General features: G+C 33.6%; 1 protein-coding gene and 1 pseudogene across 1 annotated transcript; both read left to right on the forward strand.

Moving 5' to 3' along the window:
* The first annotated feature begins 1,621 nt into the window (after nucleotides 1–1,621).
* On the forward strand, nucleotides 1,622–5,085 carry LOC130849902 (olfactory receptor 1165-like; annotated as a pseudogene).
* A 9,732-nt stretch (nucleotides 5,086–14,817) lies between these two features.
* Nucleotides 14,818–15,798, forward strand: LOC130849517 (olfactory receptor 1165-like). The gene has a single exon (XM_057728470.1). The coding sequence runs from the start codon at nucleotides 14,818–14,820 to the stop codon at nucleotides 15,796–15,798; it is 981 nt and encodes a 326-aa protein (XP_057584453.1).
* The last annotated feature ends 9,737 nt before the right edge of the window (nucleotides 15,799–25,535 follow it).

Genomic DNA, 25,535 nt, shown 5'->3' on the forward strand with positions numbered 1-25,535 from the left:
TCAGAAAACTAAGAATAGAAGGAAACTCAAATCCTGTATCTATCCTGTATCTACCCAATCCTATAGCTAAATACCATAACTAATGCTAAAATAGTAAATATTTTTTCTTGAATTTCAACATCAGAGAAGAATGTGAGTTATTTCTCCTTCTATTTAACAGTACAAAGGATATTCTAGACAATTCAATAAGGCAAGAAAATGTTATTAGAGAATATATAATAAGGTTCTCACAGTTTCAAATATGATGATTGTATAATCACCCAAATTTAAAATGTGTAAACGTCTACTAGATTTAATGAGGACATTGTAAAAGGTCTTTTGATTCAAGGTAATAAAAAATAGTTTCTTAATCTGTGACACCTGTCTCCAACCTCCCACATTTTACTAAACCTAACATCTCCCAATCCTAGGGATGGTACTCTCCTAGTGTAATCATCACTGTGCTATTCATTTTTTTTCTTTTTTAAATTCAATCCTCAGCACTTTTTAAAAAAAAAATTTCCTGTTGTAACCTCCTAGTGAGGTTTACGTTTTCCCAAATGAATCCAAACTAGTAGTGGTAATTTTTAGAAAGAGTTTTAAAGATGAGTATTTGGACATATCTTTGGCCTTGAAGACAGGCCAAGCACCATGCAAATAAAAAGTGGATTCCAGTAATCCATGATCTATAGTAACATCATGCTTTATTAAATTATCCTCTGTAGGTGGTTATAATGTAGTGCTCACTGAACCAAACATCTTGAAAATTCTGGTGGCTGATGAAGCCTATGCCACCAAAGCAGTGATGACCACAAACATGGAAGGGAAGGAGTATGTGTTCTTCTGATGGTCCTGGAGAGCTCACAGAAGGAAACTCCAAAACTCTGGGCATCAAAACTTTGGTGCAACCTACTTTAAGAGAAGTCAAAATATCTTATGGTAGCCCTGAAAGAATCCTCTTTTTATTAATCCTTTAGGAAAGTTCCCTAAATTTCTCAGTAAGAAAATTATATGTAAGGGTCTATAGACTCCTCAACGTTAGAACATATTTTTCTTGGTTACACAATCTGTAGCATGCTGCACTATTGTTGGCATTCCAGTCTACTTTGACCTTTTCCCCCCATTGTTGGAGTCTGTTAGGATACAGTCTGCTTTTGGGTTAGATAAACAAAACACTTTTCCCTTTGGAAAACTTTTTTTCAGCAATTTGACTAGGTCCATATACTATTTCTTTTACTATCTCTCTAGCGTGGACTCTTGGACCTCAACATCTCTCTTGAAAAATATTTTCCTATACCTAACTTGTCTGCCTTTTAATTTTTTCTTTTGGTTTCCCTCACTATACTAGTTGTAACAGTTTCAAAAATGACAAATTCTATAAACAAATTCATTTTGTCATTTATTACTGGAATGAGAATATTTGGCACCTACCTCTTCCATACATCTTTAACTGTTTTTTGTTTGTTTGTTATGTTTCTGTTTTCTTTTTTTCTTTTTTGGCTGCACTGAGTCTTCATTGCTGTGTTCAGGCTTTCTCCAGTTGCAATGAGTGGGGGCTACTCTTCATTGCGGTGTGTGGGCTTTTCATTGTGGTGGCTTCTCTTGTTGGGGAGCATGGGCACTAGGCATAAGGGCTTCAGTAGTTGCAGCTCACAGGTTCTAGAGTGCAGACTCAGTAGTTGTGGCACACGGGCTTAGTTGCTGCATGGCATGTGGGATCTTCCCAGGGCAGGGATCAAACCCATGTCTATTGCACTGGCAGGCGTATTCTTAACCACTGCACCACCAGGGAAGTTCACAAAACTTTAACTTTTGAATTAAAAAAAAATTCTATATTTTAACACAAAAAGATGGCATGTCACACACAGTTAAAACAGCCATTTCTTTCAGTTATTCACATAATGCTATCTTCAACCTCTCTGTGGGAGCATCTACAGTCTGGGCTTCTGAAACTAAAAGCACTGTCAGAACTTATGGAATTAAGGTTGTAAACCTTTAATAAAACTATATATTGAAGGATAAAAACAAGTTAGTACCATACATACAGTTCTTTCTTTACCTAAATGTTGCATGCAATTCTGAGCAAAATTTGGAAGATAGGAATTTAGGACAGCAGTGTGACACTGCTGGTTAATAACATTAAAAGCAGAATCTGTTGCACTAATTCTCTTTGGCCCACATGGACCTCAGCTATCTTTATCCTATATGTTTTGATTTACAAGCATTCAGAGAAACCTGAAAAAATGGAATAAAGAGAAAACAAAACAAAAACAAAAAACAAAAATGTTTTATTTCAAGTGATCTCTTTTAAAATGATCCTTCTGTTGGATTTAAAAGTGTTTTTGGTGATTTAATCCTGATAAGACTTCAACTGAAATATCAGGCCAACTGCCTTGGTGTGGCTGACAATAGGTGCTCAAGCAGGTAAGCAGATATTTTCTTTTTTTCTTAGCCATCCCATATTAAAAATAGCTTATACTTGCAAATGTGAACCTCGATTAGCTGCTGAGTTGTAGGCTACCTATTTGGCTAAATCTTCCAACATTAACTGCACTAGAATTGTCAACCTCTTTGAATAATTTGTGTAATCTTTGTTTTTTAGTGCCCTTTCATATGCATGTACCTCAAGATTTCCTAATCAGGAAACTATGTGGTGTCATTTTTGGGGTCAATATTTAACACAGCTTTCTTTTTTGATATGTTACCTAGAGGAGTAGGTGCAGAAATCACATAGATGAACTTAAAATATCAGTGCTATGACCTCTATGGCTGTGAAGCAGAAATATAGCTGGATCTTCAACCATGATTAGAATACTAACATATCCCTACTCTACCAACCCCCAGCTGATGGCACACTTATAAGCCTAAATGGTTGAATGCAAAAATATGTATAGTGTAATGTTGTGTGTTTTGTATAGTGTAATGTTAAGTGTGTTTCTACAGAAATACATGTAGAGACATGTAAGATTAAAAAGCATAGCATATCAGCCATAATTATGTTAAGGTCATTGGAAAATATATGATTGTAATTTTCTTCATGGTTTTAAGTATAGCCTCTATCTAGAGCTAAATTATTTTTTAAGGCATAAGCAACATGTCAATGACTTAGAAGGAATTATACTGTAAGTTGCCGAAGAAGAGGTTTCTTTAATTGTTTTTTTTGTAGCTCATGACAAGAAACTCTGTCAGGATTCTCCTGGGTCTGTGTCTCCAAGGTTAAGCAATTAGATATAAAATAAATAGCATAATCACAGAGTATAATTTCCAGGTCTGTCTATTCCTCAAGGACATTTCCATTCTTCTTCCACAATTTCTTGACAGTTGCAAAAATAACATTTCTTGGTGTCTTTATTAATTATATTTTGCAAAAATCATCAATTTTCTGACTAAAGGACTGGAAACATTTAAACAAAAATTTCAATTTGGGGACCAAATGTGTATGCAGCTTATTAATACCAGCAAGGAACCCATCAATAAAAATACATCAGGAAAATCTGGATTTTGGTGAGTTGATTCAACCTATGATCATCCTTGGTTCTGATCTGAAGAATATTGGAATCTAGCAGATTTTTAGCCAGGGAAACCTATATGAGCTAAATAATAGCAATATGCACTTAGTTCGTGGTTTATATTCAACAGGCTAAGTTCTACTTTCATTATTCCCAGGACCACTGTGAGTGTATAATAATACATTTTACCCCAAAGAAATTTAACTCATATGTTTTTCTTTATGTATTAAAAGTGTTTAATTTTTCCAAGGCCACTTCTGCCATTATCATATGACTCCCATAATCTGCTCAATTTTTTTTTTTTTGATTTCCTTCAATGTGTCTTTTGTTCTGATATGTTTTATCATGGGGATATTCAATGCTCTAAGTATCACATGCATTTAGGAATCACTTATATAAAATAATACTATTGATAAGTACTTTTCAAATTTTTTTCCAGATGAGGAAACTAAAGTTCTGAAAGATAAATCTAATTTCCTGTAATCAAATTCAGTAAGACTCTAAACTGAAGCTTCAGGACACTCCTGGGTACACACTGACCACATTACTTTCACTAGTTTAGGTTGATCTGTCCTGAGTTCCTCTCACTCCACCTTCTCATGTTCTGTTGCTCCAATTTAATTCATTTTGTTTATTTGTTTATTTTTTAAATCAAGAGCCATGGTACTGAATGCAGGAAACCAGAGCTCTGTGTCCATGTTCATCCTCTTTGGCTTCTCAGAATACCCACACCTCCAGACACCCCTCTTCCTGGTCTTCTTGACCATTTACACAGCCACTCTGGTGGGGTACCTGGGCATAATTGTGGTTGTAAGGACCAGTCCCAAACTCCACACACCCATGTACTTTTTCCTCAGCCATCTATCCTTTTTGGATATTTTTTCTTCCAGTGTATTTACACCCAAACTCCTTCAAATCTTGATTATGGAAGATAAAGTTACCTCTTTCAAAGGGTGTATGGCACAATTTTTCTTTGACTGCACACTTGTGATTACAGACATATCCATGTTAGCAGTGATGGCCTATGACCGGTTCATGGCTGTCTGTAACCCCCTGCTCTACACAGTTGCCATGTCTCCTAAGCTCTGTACCCTCCTGGTAGCTGGAACCTACTCAAAGGGTGGAATATGTTCCTTGACAATCACATATTCTCTTTTGGAGCGCTCCTTCTGTGGCTCCTACCTCATACATCACTTTGGCTGTGAGTACTCTGCCATCATCTCTGCCTCCTGTTCTGACCCCTCCTTCAGTCAGATGACATGTTTCATCATTTCTACACTCAATGAGGTGTGTAGCCTCCTGATTATTTTTGCCTCCTATGTTTTCATAGTTGTCACCATCATCAAGATGCCTTCTGCTGGTGGACTCCAAAAAGCCTTCTCCAAATGTGCTTCCCACCTGACCACCATCACCATTTTCCATGGGACTGTCCTATTCCAACTCCAAAAGCTCCTGGCTCCTGGTCAAAGTAGCCACTATGTGTTTTACTGTCATGATTCCTATGTTGAATCCCCTTATCTACAGCCTTAGGAATAAAGATGTGAAAGAGACAGTCAGGAGTTTAATAAATACCAAACTGCTTTCTCACTTAGTATAATTCAGAAGTCCAATGGGATGGAGTAACCGCTTGAACTAAAGTCGACCTGTATATAATTCAAATAAATGTGTTTATGTTCAAATTATGCCCAATAAGTTATCATATGTATTTCTGTTGCTAGTTTACCTTTATTTTAAGTAAATATATGGTTATGTTTTAAATAAATTATATATTACACTTTCCATATTTTTCAAGTGTCAGGATTAGTTGCAATTGTTTCTCAGTTAATAGAGAAACAATACATTCTGGAAGACAAGGTACTGAAAAAGGGATATGTAGTTAGAGGCTCATCAATTATGTTAAAGTTTATGCTGTGATTTGTAACAGTGCTGCAAACACAGATGATAACTGCATTTCCTAAATTTGCACTCAGGTTCTCATAACTAACACTTTTGACTCAGAGAGTTCTATAAAATGCAACTTTTGTTTTTCTTAAAACTTTATTTTACTTCAGTTATAATGAGGACCTTTAAGTTTGCATTATGAAAAGTATTATGTGACTTTAAGCAAGAAGAGCCTGAAAATATTAGCTAGTCTCTACAAGCATCACTCATTTTTCTGAGATCAGTGTAATATAGTTCTATAAAAGGTGTTGAAAGTAATACTGAACACTAAGAAAAAGTTAAATTTATTTCTAGGTGGACATAACGATTACTCAGTGATACAAAGACCAAGATTAATAAAATGTGCTTTTCTATCACCCATTCTCATTAATAAAATTTTCTCACCTACCAGTTTTCTCCATATCAGTAAATGACATTCCCATCTGCTCAGTTGTTCAAGCAAAGCAAATGAGAAAACATTATTATTTATTTCTCTATAGGTTCTCTCAAATAGTTATGTCATATTGTTTTATTTCCAAAATAAAGCTGTGCCACCATGTCTCTGCTTTCTGTGTCACTCAGTTGGTTTTTAAAAGGTAATGCCAAAATATTAATATTTCCCACATTTTTACCCTGATATAAGGCATGAATTCCAGATTATCCACTGTGATTAAAATCACTTTATTTCACTCTCCAGCTTAGAGTTGTGCAATATTTTTCTATTACATTTATGATAAAAATCTTAACCTTGGTAGAATGTAGCAACTGCCCGATTCTCTGATTTCATCATTTTAAATTTAAAATACAATGAAAAATACATTTTAAACAAATACCCATGTAACTCCCAAGTAGAGTAATGCATAGAATGTTGTCAGTACCCAGGCTTTTTCTCCCACCATAGGCAATAGCCAAAAGGATGACTTTTATCATATTGATGCACTTCCTTTTCTATTCAGATTCAGTATCTGACTATGTCTTTCAAAAATACAAATTAATATTCCCTCTTTAAAAAACATCCCTCTTTGCAAACTTTATGTAGAGGAAATCATGCATTACATATCCCATGCATCTTTTATTAAGATACTTATAGTATTATCAATTTTGATTCACTTTAATATTTCATGGTATAAATATCTTATATTTTTTAATGTAGTCTATTATGATGGACATTTAGGATGTTTCAATTTCAGGGCGTGTACACTATTAGACTGCACATATGTACTCATTAGAATGGAGTTTATACCAGAAGTATTATGCAATTATTTAATTCTCAATTTTTAAAGTGATTATATCAATTTGAGTCCCTAAAAGAATGTTTGACAGTTCTAAAGTTATGCTCATTTCTTCACCAGTGTTCAGTGTTATCAGACTTTATGATTTTTACCCATTTGCTTGATGTAGAATATTTAATTTGTAGTTTAAATTTGAATAATTGTATTATTGAAGTTAGTCACATTTCAATATGTTTAAAGTGACTTTTTTTCTTTTTTAAAGTGACTTCTTATGGCATTTTACCAATATTCTTTTCAATTATTTGTCTTTTTAAAATTTATTTGGAAACTTCTTTTACATAATGAACATAACCCCTTGGTCAGTTAAATATCTTGAAAGCTTTTTTGCATTTTGGCTTTACTTTTTACCCTTTAAATGTCATTTCATAAAGAATAAGTTTGAACTTTAGCTTAGATAAATATATAACTTTTGTAATGTGTTTGTAATTGTTTAAGATTATGTTTATCTACTCCTTAGGTCAGGAAGAACTTTGTCTATATTATATTCAGGAATGTTTGTCATTGTTCATATTTTGTTCTATGATCGCATATAATTCATTTTTGTGGTGGTGTGAGATTGGGTCTATGATAAATTGTTTTTTTGTTCATTGTTATTTCATGCCTCTTCATTTTTGTCTTGCTCCTCTCTGGACAGAAAAAGAATAAGTCCCATGCAACTTAATTGGGGCAATAAAAGATGAGTGAACATGTTGTAAGTTACATCATAAAAGAAGCTTTAAATGCCCCTGCAAGGTTTGAATCATTCCTCTTTGAGCTCCTGCATTCAACCTAGAGAAGAGCACAGCACAAATAGAGTGTTCCTTCCCCCCGGGTTCGTCAAGTGAGAAAACGTGGGAAACTGAGCCGCACTTCACCAAATACAGCATGTCTGAGCAGCAGTCACCAACATCTATGTTACTACTTCATTTTTACCCATGTGAGTGTACAATTGCCAAATACTATTTACTGAAAACAATCCATTCTCTCCTTCTTGCTCTGCAATGTCAGTCTTGTCATAAAAGCTCCATATGTGTGTGTATCCATATGCTGTTAGCTATTGCCAGAAGAGCTCTTGAAAAAAAAAAATTCAGCAATCAATGGCTTAAAAGTGCAATCATTATTTATTTTCAACCATCTGCAGGTCACCCGAGATGTCTCTGCTTCATGTACCTCGGCTTCTGTGATGCTAGAAGTGTTTTGCCTCATGACAGTTCTGTGAGTATGGATTACTCTGTGTGTCTTTCATCATCTTTAGACTAGTTGGCTGTCTGTCTTATGGAAATGTCAGAAAAGTAATAGACTGAGAGAAAATATGCAAGGTCTCTTAAAAACTCAGCTAAGAACTGCTGTATGTTCTCTTCTGCTGACATGTTATTGAGCCTGTCACAAGATTGCACTCAAAATCAAAAGAAGAATGCACTCCATCAATAATGAAGTGTGAAAAATTTTTGAATGGAAGGAGATGCTGAGTAATTGGACTCAATCATTAATCTACCTAAGTCAGTTTCTAAAGTCTTTATTGATGTATTTGCTATTACCACATATTCTTAATTATTATAGTTTTGAAATAAATCTCTACATCTATTAGAGCAACTTCTGTTATCTTTTTCTTCCCTGTGGGCAGATTCTAGTTATCCTTGGCCCTTTCATTTTCATACAAACTTCAGGATATATTTTGTTCATTTACTGCATGCTTTTGGAGCCTGAGACTCTCAGGGGTTTTAAAATTTATGTCATTTGACTTTAGATCTGCACTTTAAAGCATTCCTGGCTGTAGCTATGACTTCTCCATTTTGTTAGTGTACACTCCTCCATAATCATTACATATTTCTAAAATGATGGTAAAATCTTATTAGTTGGTTTTTATTTTACCATTGTTTTTTATTGATGTGACTTTACTATTTGATTTATTTCCCATAATAATTGCTATTATTGGTTTGGTTTCTGAGGAAGGAGAGAGGCAACAGTGGCATATTATATATTGATTTTGACATATTGAGTTAAGATAATCCAATCTTTATCTATCTCTCTACTGATTAGGGGAAAAATGGACATAAGTAGAATTCTACAGGCATGAAAAATAAGGGTATATTCTGTAGAACCTATGTTAATAAATTATAAATCTTATTGAAATAAATACATTCCTTGAAAAACATAGCATTCAATTGTAAAAAATAAAAAATAGAAAACCTAAGTAATGTCTTATATATTAAAGCAATGGAATTTGTTTCCAAAATCTTCCTCAGAAAGAAATTCCAAAAAATTCCTTGTTTACTATGTTGGTGAATTCCTCCAAACATTTAAGAAATAATTGTTGCCAATTACACATAAATCTTTCTAGAGAACAAATTAAGAGGGGGTACTTAATATTCACTTAACCAGATTTTAAGAATCCATTCAAATGAGGTTATTATGAGAAATACATTTATAGACCAATTTTTCTGATAAGTGTAGATAATGAATATTCAAAACAAAATATTAATAAACTGGATTTTATTCCAGAAATGGAAGGGTGGTATAACAGTCATAAATTAATAAATACAAGTCAACATAGTAAAGTAAAAGGGAAGAAACATAATTCATGCCTATTACTATTCTAGAAAAAATACTGGTTAAATACAAAACTCATTCCACTCGGAATGGTTGATTTTTCTCAACTCATGTTTAGTAAAATTGCTATTATCTAAAAGAAACTTAAATAATCCTCATATTGACTACTGAAATTACTCTGATTAACTTTAAAATCCTTTGGCGGTAACTTATTTATGTACCTAAATTAATCTCTAAACTAGCATTTCTCAAGAATGTTCAAGTCCAAAGGCCGTCCTCTAGAGGTTTTATTTTTAATTTTTTTAAAAAAAATTTTAAGCTCTTTATTGAAATACAATTGTTTTACATTCTTGTACCTGTTTTTGAGGCACTCTAAAGTGAATCAGCTGTACTTATACATATATCCCCATATCTGCTCCCTCCATCAACTCCCTCCCACTCTCCCTGTCCTGGCCCTCTAAGATATCACCCATCATCAAGTTGATCTCCCTTTGTTATACAGCAACTTCCCACTAGCTATTTTACAGTTGGTAGTGTATATATGTCTATGCTACTCTCTCACTTCATCCCAGATTCCCCTCCACCCCCTGCCCCCCAACCCCATGTTCGCCATTCCATTCTCTGCATCTGCATCCTTATTCTTGCCCTGTCACTGGGTTCATCAGTACCATCTTTTTTTTTAGATTCCATATACATGAATTAGCATACAGTATTATTTTCTCTTTCTGTCTTACTTCACTCTGTGTGACAGACTCTAGGTCTATCCATCTCATTACATATAGCTCCATTTCATTCCTTTTTATGGCAGAATAATATTCCATTGTATGTATGTGCCACATCTTCTTTATCCATTCATCTGTTGATGGGCATTTAGGTTGTTTCCACATCCTGGCTATTTTAAAAAGTGCCGCAGTGAACATTGTGCTACATGTTTCTTTTTGGATTATGGTTTTCTTTGGGTATATGCCCAGGAGTGGGATTACTGGATCATAGGGTAGTTCTATTTGTAGTTTTTTATAGAACCTCCAAAGTGTTTTCCATAGTGGCTGTACCAACTTACATTCCCACCAACAGTGCAGGAGAGTTCCCTTTCCTCCACACCCTCTCCAACATTTATTGTTTCTAGATTTTTTAATGATGGCCATTCTGACCGGTGTGAGGTGATACCTCATTGTGGCTTTGACTTGCATTTCTCTAATGATTAGTGATGTGGAGCATCTTTTCATGTGTTTGTTGGCCTTCTGTATGTCTTCCCCTAGAGTTTGAATTAAAAATTCAAACTCCCCAGATGGCTTTGACAAATGTTTTTAGTATCTGCATCTTAAACAAAAATTATCCTCTTCCTGTTTAGAATATAGAATTTCAGAAATAGGTTATCATTGTGAAAAATATGACCTGTTGACTAGTATGAATACTAGGAATGGCTTTCATTTGGTGTAATTAAGGTATCCAAGGATTGTGACTTAGCTATCCATAATTTATTGACAATCCTTATGCTTGCATGGACAAACTTCACAAATCACACTTTTGAAAAGTCATTTCTATTTGTTCATCATTAGAATATCATGATAGAATTGATATTTCTATATACACTCATTTATGCAACACTACTGTATTCAGTTATTGTTTTCCCATATTTTTCTTGAAGATTCCTTAGGATTTTTTGTATACAGAATTTAGACTGTTTTACATTTTCACTTTTCAATAATCATAACTTTATTTTATTTTCTTTCCTTATTCAACAAAGATCTAAAGTATTATGTTGAATAAAAGTAACGAGATTTTTTTTTTTTTTTTCTTTTTGGTTGTTATACTCAGACTTAGGAGAAAATAATCTGAGTTATTTTATTTTATTTAGGATTTTTTGTTTTTTTCTTTTATATTAAACATAAGGTTAGCTGAAGGTATTTTTGTAGATGACCTTTATCAGGTTGTGGGAATTTTCTTATATATCTTGTTTGATGATATTTAGATAAATTTATTTTTTTTCTGAGTCATAATTTATTTTCCTGCCATTTACTGTAATGTTTTATTTTCTAGTACTTTATCACATGTTTCTGTGATGAAGTACATTAGATATCTTGATCTATATTTTTTTTCTTACATCTTTGCCTGGTTTTGATATTTGCTATTATAATGGGCTCAAGAAAAATGTTGCATATATTCTTTATTGCTCTATTTATTCAAATGTTTGTGTATGGTTTTGATATTTGACAGAATTTACCACTCAAGCTATATGGGCCTGGGGTTCTCATTGTGGGAAGATTTTTAAATAAAAATTGAATTTTATAAGACGGTAGAGGCTATTCATAGTTTATATTTTGTCTTTTGGAAGTTTCCTATTTGTATATTTCAAGAGATTTTTCCATTTCATTTAACTTGTCAAATTTATTGGAATAATATTATTCATAATAGTCTCTAATTATCCTTCTATATTGACAGCATCTGTAACAAAGTCCCCTTTTTTCCTTGATATTAGCAATTGTGTTTAGATCTGTTAATCAGTTTATCTAGGGAATGATTGATTTTATGTATTATTTTAAATATCAAAATTTTAGTTTTGCTCAATTCCCTATTTCTATTTCACTGTCCATTTTCTATTATACCGATTACCATTCATCTTTTTCCCCTCTTTCTCTCTATTGGGAGACAAAACTGTGTTTACTTTTTTATCTTCTTAAGATGGAATCATAGATCATTGAGTTTCTTTTCAAATAAAACATTCATGAAAGTAGGTGCTATTTTAAAGAGAATGAGGTGTAGAGAGAGGAGAGAGAGGGCAAAAATGTTGATCTCATGAGTGATAAGTAGAACTCTATGCTAGCCCTCAGGATTCCCCACCATTTAATGTACACATACCTTCAACTAGCCCTTCAATTAAACATTAATCTAGGTGCTGTTGGGAGGGAATTTTACCATTATAATTAGGTTTTAAATTAACTGACCTTAAGAAAAGAAGATTATCATGATTGGTGGGCCTGATAAAATCAGATGACTTGTTAAAAAAGCTTGGGTCCCTCTTTAAAGAGGTACATGAAGTATAGGGGGATCTTGAAAGAGAGATTTGAAGTGTGAGAGTGACTTGAGAGGAGAAACAAGCTGAGACCTAGAGTGGACTCTAGGAATCGAGAATAACCCCAAGATGTCAAGAAAGCAAGACATTCCTACAACCTCAAGGAACTGAATTCTGCCAACAGCATGAATGAACTAAATTCTGGATGAGAAACCTGATGACACATTCATTTCAGCCATGTGATAACTTGAATAGTTGGACCAGGTGTGCTGTGCCTGACTTCATACATACAGAACTGTGAACTAAGAAATGGGTGTTGGTTAAGCCACTGAATTTTCAGCAGTTTATTATGATGAAACAGAACGTTAACATACCACACTATTCAGCAAACCTATCAATTGCCTTAATGAAGCTTGTATATCTAATAAAAGAGGAAAACATTTGCATTTGTTAATTGCAAAGGCCATAATAACAAAACTATATTCAATGTGATACTGAAAGTGTTAGTTACCAAAACAAAAAAAAGTCTAAATAAGAAAACCAAGAGGAAATAGTGAAATGAAACATAACACAATAACTATACTATGTCTAGTTTATTGGACTTTGTGATTTTTCTCTTTGTGAATTTTGGTAGTCATTTTTTCCATGATGAATATACAATACATCAAATAATAGGTTGATTGCTATCATTGCTTTTCTAAGATCAGAAGATACACATGTTCAACATTCCTTTATGATTTAAAAAAAAAAAACTATATTCTAAATTAGGAATGCAGGATTTTCTTTAAATTGCCTTGTTTTTAGCTCATGGCAAATACCCCAATCAAAATTCTCTAGTGTATGATTCCCCAAAGTCACTTAAGTAGATACAAATATACAGAATGATACCTAAATTTAGTTTCCAAGTCTGGCTCACCCTCAAGAGCTTCTCTATTCATCTCTGACTTTTTTATGAGAAAAATATAATTTTCTTGTTGACTATACTGGAATATACTTCGGAAGAAGCTCCCATACCCTAATTACAAGCTATGACATTTTTGTAAAAGTTATAATTTTTTGTGAAATAATTTTCAAGAATCTTATTTAAATCAAAGAAGACCTCAATAAATAAATCTATAAAGACTATCTGGCTTCTGGTGAGTTGTTAACCTAAGTGGTATACTTTAATTCTGATGTGGGAAACTCTGAAAGCAGTAATATTTTTGGCAGAGAAATACCTATGCAACCCTAGTGGCATTGCAATGGTATCCATTTAGTTCAGTTGAGAGTGAGAATACAAGTTACTGAACTCTATTTCTTCCATCTTTAAGATTCTTGGAATTAATTTGTCTTTGAACTTTGCTTATGTAGCTGAATGATGTCCTAGTCAACTTGGTGGATATTCAAGTAATATTGTTCTCAATTAAAAATATTTTAGGGAAATATTGAAAAGAAATCTATGAAACTGTAGAGAAATATGTTAGACTTTGTATACAAATTTTGAGTTGAAAACCATCTAGGTGGGAGCAAGTTGGAGCAGTAAAGTAAGTTTGAGTTGTGGATTAAACAAGGTAGTCTGCAAATGTGTTACCTGGAATTTGAAATTAAGAGGTAGTAATGCTTAGAATCTGATGGGAAACATTAGAAAGGAATCAGGCAAGAAAACTGTTTCCTCCATGTCTCTGCAATATTTTTTCTACTTCCTAGTCACTATTTGCACCACTTCATACTTCCTAAGATTACAGCTGGTGCTACGTTGTTGGATATTTTGTAGTTACATATTTCCAATTCAAAGTAAACATTAAACACAGCATTAAAAATATAAGAGAATAAACTAAATTTGGAGAGACATTTATTACATATGAAATTTAGTCTTAGATGTTTTAGAAAAATAATTATCTAAGTTATACTTTATACATAATTGTATGATAATAATAGTAAGAATAGTAATAAATGCTTATAATATTATGTCTATGGATAAGCAAAGGAGCTGCAGAGAACTTAAACAACTTGTCAGAGGCATATTAATAAGTGGCTGAGGCCAAATTTGAATGCAGGTTGACATGATTACAAAGTCTAGGTTCTTTACAAGATATCATTCATATTCTCTAGAATATACAATAAATGACCTATTACCAAGGTTTGGTCAGTTGGTGAAATCATTATGGGTATGTAAACTTGGGGCTTGTTTGATGGTAGGACAGCACTAAGAAAAAGTGAGAGAGAAAAGAAAAGACATCCTGGGCAACTAGAATGGCCTGAGCAAACATAAGAATTTGCATGTGTAATTAAAAATCCCAATTAAACAGAGCTAATTAAAGGAAGCATTTACATGGAGAGAAGTGAGATATAGCTGACAAAGATGAGAACATTTAAACAGGGCCATTCTCAGTTCATCAGAGTCCACCCTCTCCCCACCCCTCCATCAGGACTCACACTTATACCCCCAACACCCGAAGACACATAATGCACCCTTCAAGCTCCAACTGTGCTGTTTGTCTTCCTGGGAAACCACTGAGTCCACCCACCTGGACCAATCCCCTTCCCAGCCTGGAAAAAAAATACCCCCTATTTCTGTCATATTTGGTTGTTCAGAATGAACTCTCTGATTTTCTCCTCCAGGAAGGTAGTGATGGATGAGGGAAATCACAGTGCTGGAATCAGCTTCATCCTCTTGGGCTTCTCAGAATACCCACACATCCAGGTGCCGCTCTTCTTGGTCTTCTTGGCCATCTATACAGTTTCTGTGATGGGGAACTTGGGTATGATTGCAATCATCAGAATTGACCCCAAACTTCACACCCCCATGTACTTTTTTCTCAGCCATCTCTCCTTTGTTGATTTCTGTTACTCTTCTGTACTCACACCCAAGCTGTTAGAGATTTTGGTTGTGGACATAAGGACTATCTCCTATGTGGGTTGCATGATACAATTTTTCTTTGGCTGCACACTTGTGATTACAGAAATATTCATGTTAGCAGTGATGGCCTATGACAGATTTGTGGCTGTCTGTAACCCCCTGATCTACACAGTTGCCATGTCTCCTAAGCTCTGTACCCTCCTGGTAGCTGGAACCTACTCATGGGGTGGAATATGTTCCTTGACAATCACATATTCTCTTTTGGAGCTCTCCTTCTGTGGTTCTAATCTCATACATCACTTTGGCTGTGAGTATTCTGCCATCATCTCTGCCTCCTGTTCTGACCCCTCCTTCAGTCAGATGACATGTTTCATCATTTCTACACTCAATGAGGTGTGTAGCCTTCTGATTATTCTAGGCTCCTATGTTTTCATAGTTGTCACCATCATCAAGATGCCTTCTGCTGGTGGACTCCGAAAAGCCTTCTCCACCTGTGCTTCCCACCTGACCGCCATCACCATTTTCCATGGGACTATCCTTCTTCTCTATTGTGTGCCCAACTCCAAAAGCTCAAGACTCTTCATCAAAGTAGCCACTGTGTTTTACACAGTTGTGATCCCCATGCTAAACCCCCTTATCTACAGCCTTAGAAATAATGATGTGAAGGAGACAGTCAGAAAGTTAATTAACAACAAACTGTTTTCTCAATCAATGTAATTTTGAGTGAGGAGAAATATATATATATATATATATATGTTTGTGTATATGTGTTTGTGTGTGTATGCATACATATAAAGAGAAAGAAGGGGGAAAGATATTTTAAGTGTGCTTTATACATTGTATTGATGTTGTTAAATTTTTCTTCAAATAATGTGATAAAATTTACTGAGAAAATTAATTAGATAATTTATATATATATATATGATTCTTAAACCACACTGTTCTTTTTAATACCTTCATTTTAAAAGAAGAAAAAAAGAAATAAAATTCTGTTTATGTCTCACTTCAAGAATGTAATAAGCTAAATAATGGTCCTCTATAGCTGTTCACATTCTAATCCCTAATTTACAGTATCTGTAAATTATTACCCTTCCATGTTTTCTCCCCTTCCCTTCTGTTCCCTTTTCTCTTCCTCTGCCTCAAATCATGAAATATGACAAACAGGTAGGCAAGTAATTCTGAATAACCATCCTGTATGTTACTTTCTCCAAGAAACTGAAGACAGAAGATTATCAGGACTTCACAGCATTTCCATAACCACTTTTCTAGTCACTATGCCTCTCTAACACCACTAGGAGCAAACTCCACTGTGGTGTTCAGAACTGTTTGTTTTCAATCTGAGAAGAGTTTATGAGACTATAAAAGTTAACTGCCTCCTTTTGAAATTCATTTAAATAAAATCTTAGAGTATATTCCCTTATGTCTGGCTTCTTTGGTTCAGCATTTTGTTTTAAAAGAATATTTAAGTTGTTAACTGTGAGTAGTTCATTTTTTATTGCTGAAGAGTTTTCCATAAAATAAATATGCTATAATATGCTTATTCATCCTACTTCTAATGGACTTTGGCTATTTCCTCTTCTTTATTGAAGTATTGTTGATTTACAATATTATAATAGTTTTTGGTGCACAGCATCATGATTCAGTATTTTTATAGATTATACTCCATTAAAAGTTTTTACAGGATGATGGCTATAATTTCCTGTGCTATACAATTTATCCCTGTTGCTTACCTGTTGTATACATAGTATTTTGTAGATCTTAATCCAATACCCCTAAATTGTCCCTCCCGCTTTCCTCTGCAAAGTCTACAAATAACAAATATTGGAGAGACTGTAGAGAAAAAGGAACCATTTTACATTGTTGGTTTGGATGTAAATTGTTGCAGCCAATTACATACTGTATGGAAAACAGTATGCAGTTTCCAAAAAAAAACTAAAAATAGAATCACCATATGATCCAGCAGTTCCACTCCTGGTTATTTCCTATTTGTGGCTTTAATGGAAATGCTGCTATGAACGTTTTTGCACAAGTATGCGCTGCATTGCACATAAGACTCATTCGGTGAGATATGCCCTGTGTCTGAATGTTCTGGATCAAAGGGAGCTTGTTTCTTCTCTTTTAATAGATACGATCAATTTTCCAAAGTAGATGCATTAGTCTACATTCCACCCATATTACATGTGGGTTCTAATTATTGCCCATTCCTGCCAACATTTAATATTATCACACTAGACATTTTAATATTTTCAAGTTGATGGGTGAATGGTGGTTCTTCATTTTGGTTATAATTTAAATTCCTCGTTATTAATGTGGTTGAATTCCTTTACTTCAGTTACTAGTCATTTGGCTTTTCTTTCTTTCTGAAGTGCCTATTCAGGTTTTTTTGGTCCATTTTTCTGTTAGGTTGTTTACATTTTATTGTGAAATATGCAGTTCATTATACATTCTAAGTAAAAGTCCTTTGATACTTTTATCGTGACTATGTTCTAGATTGTGGCTTATCTATGCACTCCCTTGATGATGTTTTTTGATGCACAAATTTTCTAATGTTTGTGTCAGTGTTTATTAAATTATTTCTTTACACAGTGATTCCAATGTATTATTTAAGAACTATTTCTTTCCTCCAAAATAACAAAGATAGTCTCAAATTTTATGTGCTAAATTTTCACAAATTTTATACACTATTATGCCTTTTATATTATATTCCATTTCCTTTTATTTTGGATTCTGGATTTTATTTTCTCTTTTTACATTGATTTTTAAATTGATTTTGAACTGGAAATAAATTTTGATGTGACATGAGAATAAGCTAATTTTATATTTTAACTTATTGATGTATATTTGCCCCAGCAATATTTATTGAAAATTCACGCCATTTAACACTGCTCTGTAGTGCCAGATTTTTCATAAAGTAAATGTCCATGCATGTATAGGTCTATTTCTAGGCTTCTTATATGCTTTTAGGTGTTTTATAATCAGAACTATCCATTACCAGTAAGTTTTGATACCCAGTAGAGCAACTGCTTAAAAGTTACTCTTTTTCTGGCAGGGTGTTTGAAATATTCTTTGATCTTTACTTTTCAAAACAAATGTTAGAATTATACTTGTTTGGATTTAGGGTAGAGTTACAATAGAACTGTAGATCTTTTTGGAAAGAAATGACAAGTTTGCATCCTCAAGTCTTACAAATGATAAGCATGCTATATTTTTATGTTTATTTAGATCTTCTTCAATTTTGTGGTACAAGATTTATCACATTTTTGCTATAAAGTTCTTACACATATTTTGTTAAATTAATCTGTGTATGATTATTTTTCATGCTATTTTAAATATAATTTGTAAAATATGTGTTGTTTTTAGATCAGAATACAATGCATTCTAGCAATACTACCAATATCTCAGTAATTTTATAAGTTATTTGTAGATTACTTTGGATTTTCAACTTGTATATTGTATAATCTCTGATTAAATATGTTCTCGGTTTGTTTTCAATATTATTCCTTTTCATTGTTTTCTTGATTTGGTTAACTAGCTGGGAATGTCAGTATGATTTTGGGTAAACATAGTAAAAGTGGGCAACCTTGACTTCCTCATTCTACAAGAAAATTACCTAATATTTCATATTTTAAATGTTTTGATAGGCTTTTGTAGATCCTTTTTTTCGAGACTAGCAAAGGTATCTCATGTATTTTCTTTTGTGTGTGTGTTTTTGTAATGTCTTGGCTTTTAGTGAGTTTGATGTTGAATTTCATCAAGCTTTTTTTTTTTTAATTTTAGCTCCTTTAATATTTTGAAATGGTAACTTACATTTTTTGAATTTTCTAATATCAAATTAAGTGTTTTTATTTTTGCTGAGAAAACTACTTTAAATGTTATATAATAGATTTATTGGTTGATGAGTTTATTTATAATTTAAAATTCTATGTTCATTCATAAAATTGTTCTGTAATTTTCTTTTATTGTCCTGTCCTTGTTAGTTTTTGCCATCAAAATTATACTAGCCTCTTAAAAGAAAATTGGTAAGTCTTCTTATTCAATTCAGTGAAAATTTTTGCTTAACATTAGAATTCACTGCAAAATAAGAAATTGTATGGGGAAATTTTCAATTATGAATTTATTTTCTTTAATAGTGGTAAGAAAATTATGATCTCAATTTCTTCTTGAGTTAATTTTATCATTTTATTTTTCTTGGAACTCATCCACCATAGCTAAGCTTTCAAAGTCAGTGGGATAACTTTTTTCATAATTATCTCTTTCTAAAGTTGGCAGGATCTATAATTATAATCACTTTTGTTGCTAATGTTAGTTATTTTTGGCTCCTCTCTCTTTTTTTCCCCTTGTTTAGATGCATGAGAGCTTCATTAATTTTATCAATTTTATCTCAGAACCAGTTTTAGATGCACAAGGGTGAGTCAAAAATTATTCACACTCTGGCTTTAGAATTTATTTTAATTAACTTTTAGAAAAGACAAATACATCATTTTGACATAATCTCCTTGCTTTTGAATACACTTTTTACACCTGTCAACAAGTTTTCATATTTCCTCATTAAAAAATGTTTTAGGCTGAATTGCGAGACACAAATGCACCACTGTCTTCACTTCATCAGAAGTGAATCTGGCTCCTTCTTGATGGCTAACACTTGTACAAACTTCCTTGAACTTCTCTACATATTCATAGACACTTCTTCCCGACAAATCACTTTCTCCATACTGTGCACAAAGTCTTCAATAAATAACGGCATTGGGTACACCCTCAGACCACAAAAAACTAATCACTGCACACTGCTCTTCTTTTGTGAAGATCACAAGTGGGGCATCCATTTTTGCTCATACTGCAGTTACAAATGAACTGTAATACATTCACACCTGCTCAGCAGTGACTGAGGAGGCAGTAGCCTTGAAAGGAAAGCCCTGATGAGACAGTGCGGCCAACAGAAGTTTTCATATAACTGGAGTGCAGATAATTTTTGACTCAACTGTGTGTTTATCCCCTTTATTTATATTTGCTATATACTTTATTAAGTTCTTCTGTTTTTGTCTTTTAATTTTTTTTTCCTTTCTTCAGATGCCTTTTTACTGATAATGCCTGGGACAATCTGAAAGCTTTTCTTTGGTTTTTTAACTTGGTTGTAGGCGTGCCCTCAGTTTTTGCATAGGCCATGATGAAAATGCCAAGAAGTTAACAGCTCCAGGAATAGCTCCCAACCAATAGTATGTGATATATAGTGGGCATATGGTATATAGTGGATTCATAAGTACCACAGCTTCCTCACTCCTTCAGTGGGACAAGTCTAAATTAGGTTTTAGTCTGTCTTCCAGAGGTCCCCAGGGAAACTGAGACCCAGTTGTCCATAAAAATAACCTGTTCATTGTTCTGTTGTCTCTCTTCCCTACCAAACTACTGGTGCTTCATAGGATTATCCTCAGAATAAACTACTTGCTTCCAAAATCTTGTCTCAGAGTCTATTATTGAGGAAATGAAACTTTAGACAGACTAGAAAACATCTTTGGAATGTATATGTGAGATATATGTAATAACTATTATATAGAAAGAGTTCCTACTAACTCTAAAGTACAAAAACCCCAATAAATATTAGCAAGCAAGCAAGCTAATAAGCAAACAACCTTCAAAAATAAATTGATAAAACAAAAAGTTGTCAAGAATGTAGATTAAATAAAACTTTCATACACTGAGTAGGAGTGTAAAGTAGATCAAATGGTTTGGAAAACTCTTTGGAAGTATGAACCCATGATTCCAATCATTGCTGTATAGCCAGTGGAAACACATACTTGCACCACAGAGAAGGACGAGAATGTTCACAACACTGTTTCTAATTACTTCAAACTGAATAACTCATATATACATCAAAGAGTTAAATGATTTTGAATGTATTTATTCAATTGAATATAGAAATGAGAAAGAGAGTATGGTAGGGAGATTCACAAGGACAGTATTCATATCAAAACCCAACCATAAGACATTTGCTGTGACTGGAGTATGCCCGAAGGCTGCTGTGCTTTTGTAGTATCTCTTTATTTGAAGAAGATGGTATTTGAACCCTGACTTCACATATCAATTTTGTGGCCTAGGAAATTAGATTTTTTGTGTCTTGTTTATTTCTTTGTGAAATGTGTGTATTATTAGGAAATAGTAAGTTTGCACTCACTAACTTAGTTCTTATTTAGTTAGTAATGAGTTCAAAAATGTTATTATGAGGATGAGTCAAAAATTATCCACACTCTGGTTATATGAAAACTTCTGTTGGCCACACTGTCTTATTAGTGCTTTCTGTTCAAGGCTACTGTCTCCCCAGTCATCTCTGGAGCAGATGTGAATGTGTTACATCAGTTCATGTGTAACTGCGGTGAGAGCAAAAATGGATGCCCTGCTTGTGATTTGCACGAAAGCACATCAGTGTGCAATGATTCGTTTTGTGTGGTCTGAGGGTATACCTGGTGCCACTATTTATCAAAGACTTTGTGCGCAGTATGGAGAAAGTGTTTTGTCATGAAGAAATGTGTATGAATGGATAGAGAAGTTCAAGGAAGGTTACTATAGTGTTAGCAGCCCTACGAAGAGGAAGATTCACTTCTGATGAAGAAGTGAAGACAGCGGTGCATTCGTGGCCCGAAGCTAAACCTAAAACATTTTTTTAATGAGGAAATAGAAAAGCTGGTTGACAGATGGGCAAAGTGTATTGAAAAGCAAGGAGATTATGCCAAAAAATTATGTATTTGCCTCTTCTAAAATTTAATTAAAATAAGCTCTACATCTAGACTGTGGATAATTTTTAACTCACCCTCACAACTATTCCCAACCACCACCCCTCAACCTGATCCCAACACACTCATAGCCACAGATACTAAAAATAAAGTCTGACAAATGGTGTAGCAAAACGAATCAAAGAAGGGTGAGGGGAGTGCAAGCTAAGAGGCTACTTCCTATGTTTACACCATTTCAATTAGGACGTGATGGTATGTTGGCATAAATCACAGCTGGCTGTGGTATTGGAGATACAATAAAATGGGACTGTTAATGTGAATGGTGACATTTTAAACATCAATTTTACAATTTTAAAAATAATTTTCAATTGACAAAATAAGTTACAAAGATGTTTCAAAGGGTTTTCATCACATCTCACTATAAACTGTTAGCAGGGATGCAAAATGGTGTTGCTGCTATGGAAAACAGTATGGAGGTTCTTTACAAAATTAAAAATTGAATTGTATATGATATAGTAATCCTGCTTCTAGATAGTACCCAAAATAGTTGAAACCTTTTGATATTAGCATCCCTGTGTTCATTGCAGAACCATTCACAGTAGCCAAGATGTGGAAACAACCAAAATATCTACGGACATATAATTGGATAAAAAAAAAATGTGGAATATATAAACAATGGAATACAATTTGGCCTTAAAAGACATGGAAATTGTGTAATATGTGACTACATGGATGAAACTTGAGAACATTATGCTAAATGAAATAAGCCAGTCAGAGAAAGACAAATACAGTATGATTCCACTTATAAAACATATCTAATGTAACCAAATTCATAGAATCAAAGAGTGGACTAATAGTTGCCAGAGGTTAGTGGAGGAGGAAATAGGAAGTTACAAATCAATGGGCACAAAGTTTCAGTTAAGTCAGATGAACAGAGATCTGCTGTAGAACATCATATCTGTAATCAACAATACTGTATTGTACACTTAAAAATATCTTTTGAGGGTAGATCTCACATTAAGTGTTCTCACCACAGTAAAATAAAATTTAAAAAAAGAAATAATGGTACATCGTGATCACTACAATGTAAATTTTATTTGGATTCCATAAGGTTTTTTCTTCTCCATTAATACCCTCTTTTCTTTCTGAGATGCAATCCAGAATACCTCACTGGATTTAGTTCTCATCTCCTCAGTATCTTCTGATCTGTAACAGTTTTTTTTACTCTTTTCTTACTTAACTTGACTTTCACAATTCTAAGGAGTACTGGTGTGGTATCCTGTAGAATGTTTCCAAATATGGGTTTACTTAATGATTCTATCATATTAAGCTGGGATTATAGGTTTTGGGGAAAGAATATCACAGTCTCATCACGTCATATCTGAGGTAAATGATATCTGTATTATACCATTGGAAACGGTCACTTTTATCCTTTGCTTAAGGCAGCGCTGGCCAAGTTTCTCTAAACTTGAATGCTGGATTTGAAATGTGGTTGAGTTAATAACAATTATTTCTAGATTGTTCTTTCACGTTTACATCAATGAATATGTGTTATTTCAATAATTCCACATTAAAAAGTAATTAATGGAATAGTTGTGGTGGTGTAATTATCTTTAATGATTTAGAAGAAAATGCATCTACCACAATGACACAAGAGACAGTGTTTCAACTAATTACATGGTTTGTGGTCCACTGAGTAATACTCCAATTATAATTCTCTCTACTATATAACTTCATTGTCATGGCGGTAAATATAAGACCCAGAGTTTGGCAGAGTTTACACTGTTAATTCAGCTTTTAGTTTTTTCTTTGTATTTCTTTGATATTTCTTATGTCCTGGGAATAAAATGCCATTTTACTGGCATACACATTGAAATATACTACCACTTTCATTACAAGCCTAAAGCCTGTTGATATCTTAAAGAATGTTTGATTACTGAGAAGAAATATACCCGATGTTCATCAATCATAAAAAGAAATCCTCGGTAAATTAATCAAGAACTTCTGGTTTCAGGTCAGTTCATGTCTCTTTTGGTATCTTTCAATTTACATGGAATAGATGGAGCTCCATCTCATATAGATTATTCAAAAAACTATACCTGGACCCTTTCTATGATCAGAGACATTTTAATTTTCACTAACAAGGTATGAAGTGTTTCTGATCATTGAATTTTGTATTACAGAAACTGGCATCAGCGAGTAATGGGGAAGTTGCAAAAAATTCACAGGATACTTGTGGATTTTGAAATTTCATAAGCTTAATTTCAATTTGAGTACAAACCTAAGCTTAATCCACTGATTTTCACCAAAATCATCTGAAATTGCTGGGGTTGAACACCAACTCATTTTCTCAGTATCTTTTCTTATTGCTATAATTATTCTGCCAATAAAGCAGAACAGTAGGACCTAATATACCAGGGTTTGGCAATATTTCCAAATGTCAAAGGAAACTCATTTATTAACATAGTCTGAACGATAATGGATATTTGCAGTGTGTTTGCCCAGTCCCACTTGCTATTTGAAAGAAAATGCTGATGACACATGTTTCATGTCTAGGCTTGTAGCGCATGTCATGTAGGCACTCACAGAGCTCAGTCTGGAGCCTGACACTTGATCCAGACAAAGCTAAGAACACAGGACAGATCACCCATCCAATGTTGCTGCAGCTGTATGTGTACATCTTGGGGTCATTTATTTTAGGGCCATTCTGCACTCACTTTTCTATCTTCCCCAAGTTTGCCTCATCATAGCAGAGGGCTTGCTTCTAATTGGTTGAGAAGATGTGTAATTTTCATTGACTCTTGGAACATATTTTGTATGAACTTGTTTGCTGAATTAATATACTTCTGTTTCTCAAAAAGTATATATTTTATATTATATATTTATAATTTTAAAATATATATATCAGAATACATGACCTAAAAGCACATTAACAAATAATTAACAGAATTTAATTAATACAATTTAATTAATAAAATAACCAATATTAAGCAAAGTGTCTGTAAAGGACCCACAAGATTACCCCAGCTGGCAGTGCACGTTAATGAAGGTTTTGATGGTGGCTACATGATCATTTTAGGAATAAGATTCTGTAATAAAATTTCAAGCCCTGGATGGAAAGTATAAACTAGTTGCAATTTAGGATTTATTCCAACTCATAAATTCTATGGGTGCTTAATTCTTTTTTATGCCTAAAAAAACATCAAAAATATTAAAAAAATTAATACTAAGATTTATGTGGCACCATTTGTATGTTGTGTGATTGCCTTGAACTTAGTGTACTTCTTAGAACCATAACAAGGTATTCTGCTTCTGGTTTACGTCTCTTGCTTCTGAGTTTTACAATTTCTTTTGTGCTCCAAATTTATATTTCAGCTCTATATTAAAAATACTAACAAGGGCTAAATTTTAAACAATAAGATGATGAGTCTGTATTTTAATGGTTCTCATAATTTAGTGTGTGTCAAAAATCACCAGGAGGACTGGTTAAACCACAAATTGCAGGTTCCATTTCCAGAGTTTTTGATTCAGGAAGTTGGAGATGGGGCTAGAGAATTTGCATCCCTAACAAATTCTCAGGTGCTTCTGCTGCTGCTAGTTGGAGGACCATACCTGAGCAATCTATATCAACTGCACAGAGACATATGAAGCTTTGGTCTTCTCTGTTTCTCCTTTCTATTCATTTCTACTTTTCAGGAATAACTTTCGGTTCTTTATTCAACAGGAGTC

This window comes from Hippopotamus amphibius, chromosome 3 (assembly GCF_030028045.1).
Source record: "Hippopotamus amphibius kiboko isolate mHipAmp2 chromosome 3, mHipAmp2.hap2, whole genome shotgun sequence".
NCBI lineage: Eukaryota > Metazoa > Chordata > Mammalia > Artiodactyla > Hippopotamidae > Hippopotamus > Hippopotamus amphibius.

Excerpts from the sequence above, each read along its gene's own strand:
- LOC130849517 (XM_057728470.1), top strand. The coding sequence starts at position 14,818 with ATGAACTCTCTGATTTTCTCCTCCAGGAAGGTAGTGATGGATGAGGGA.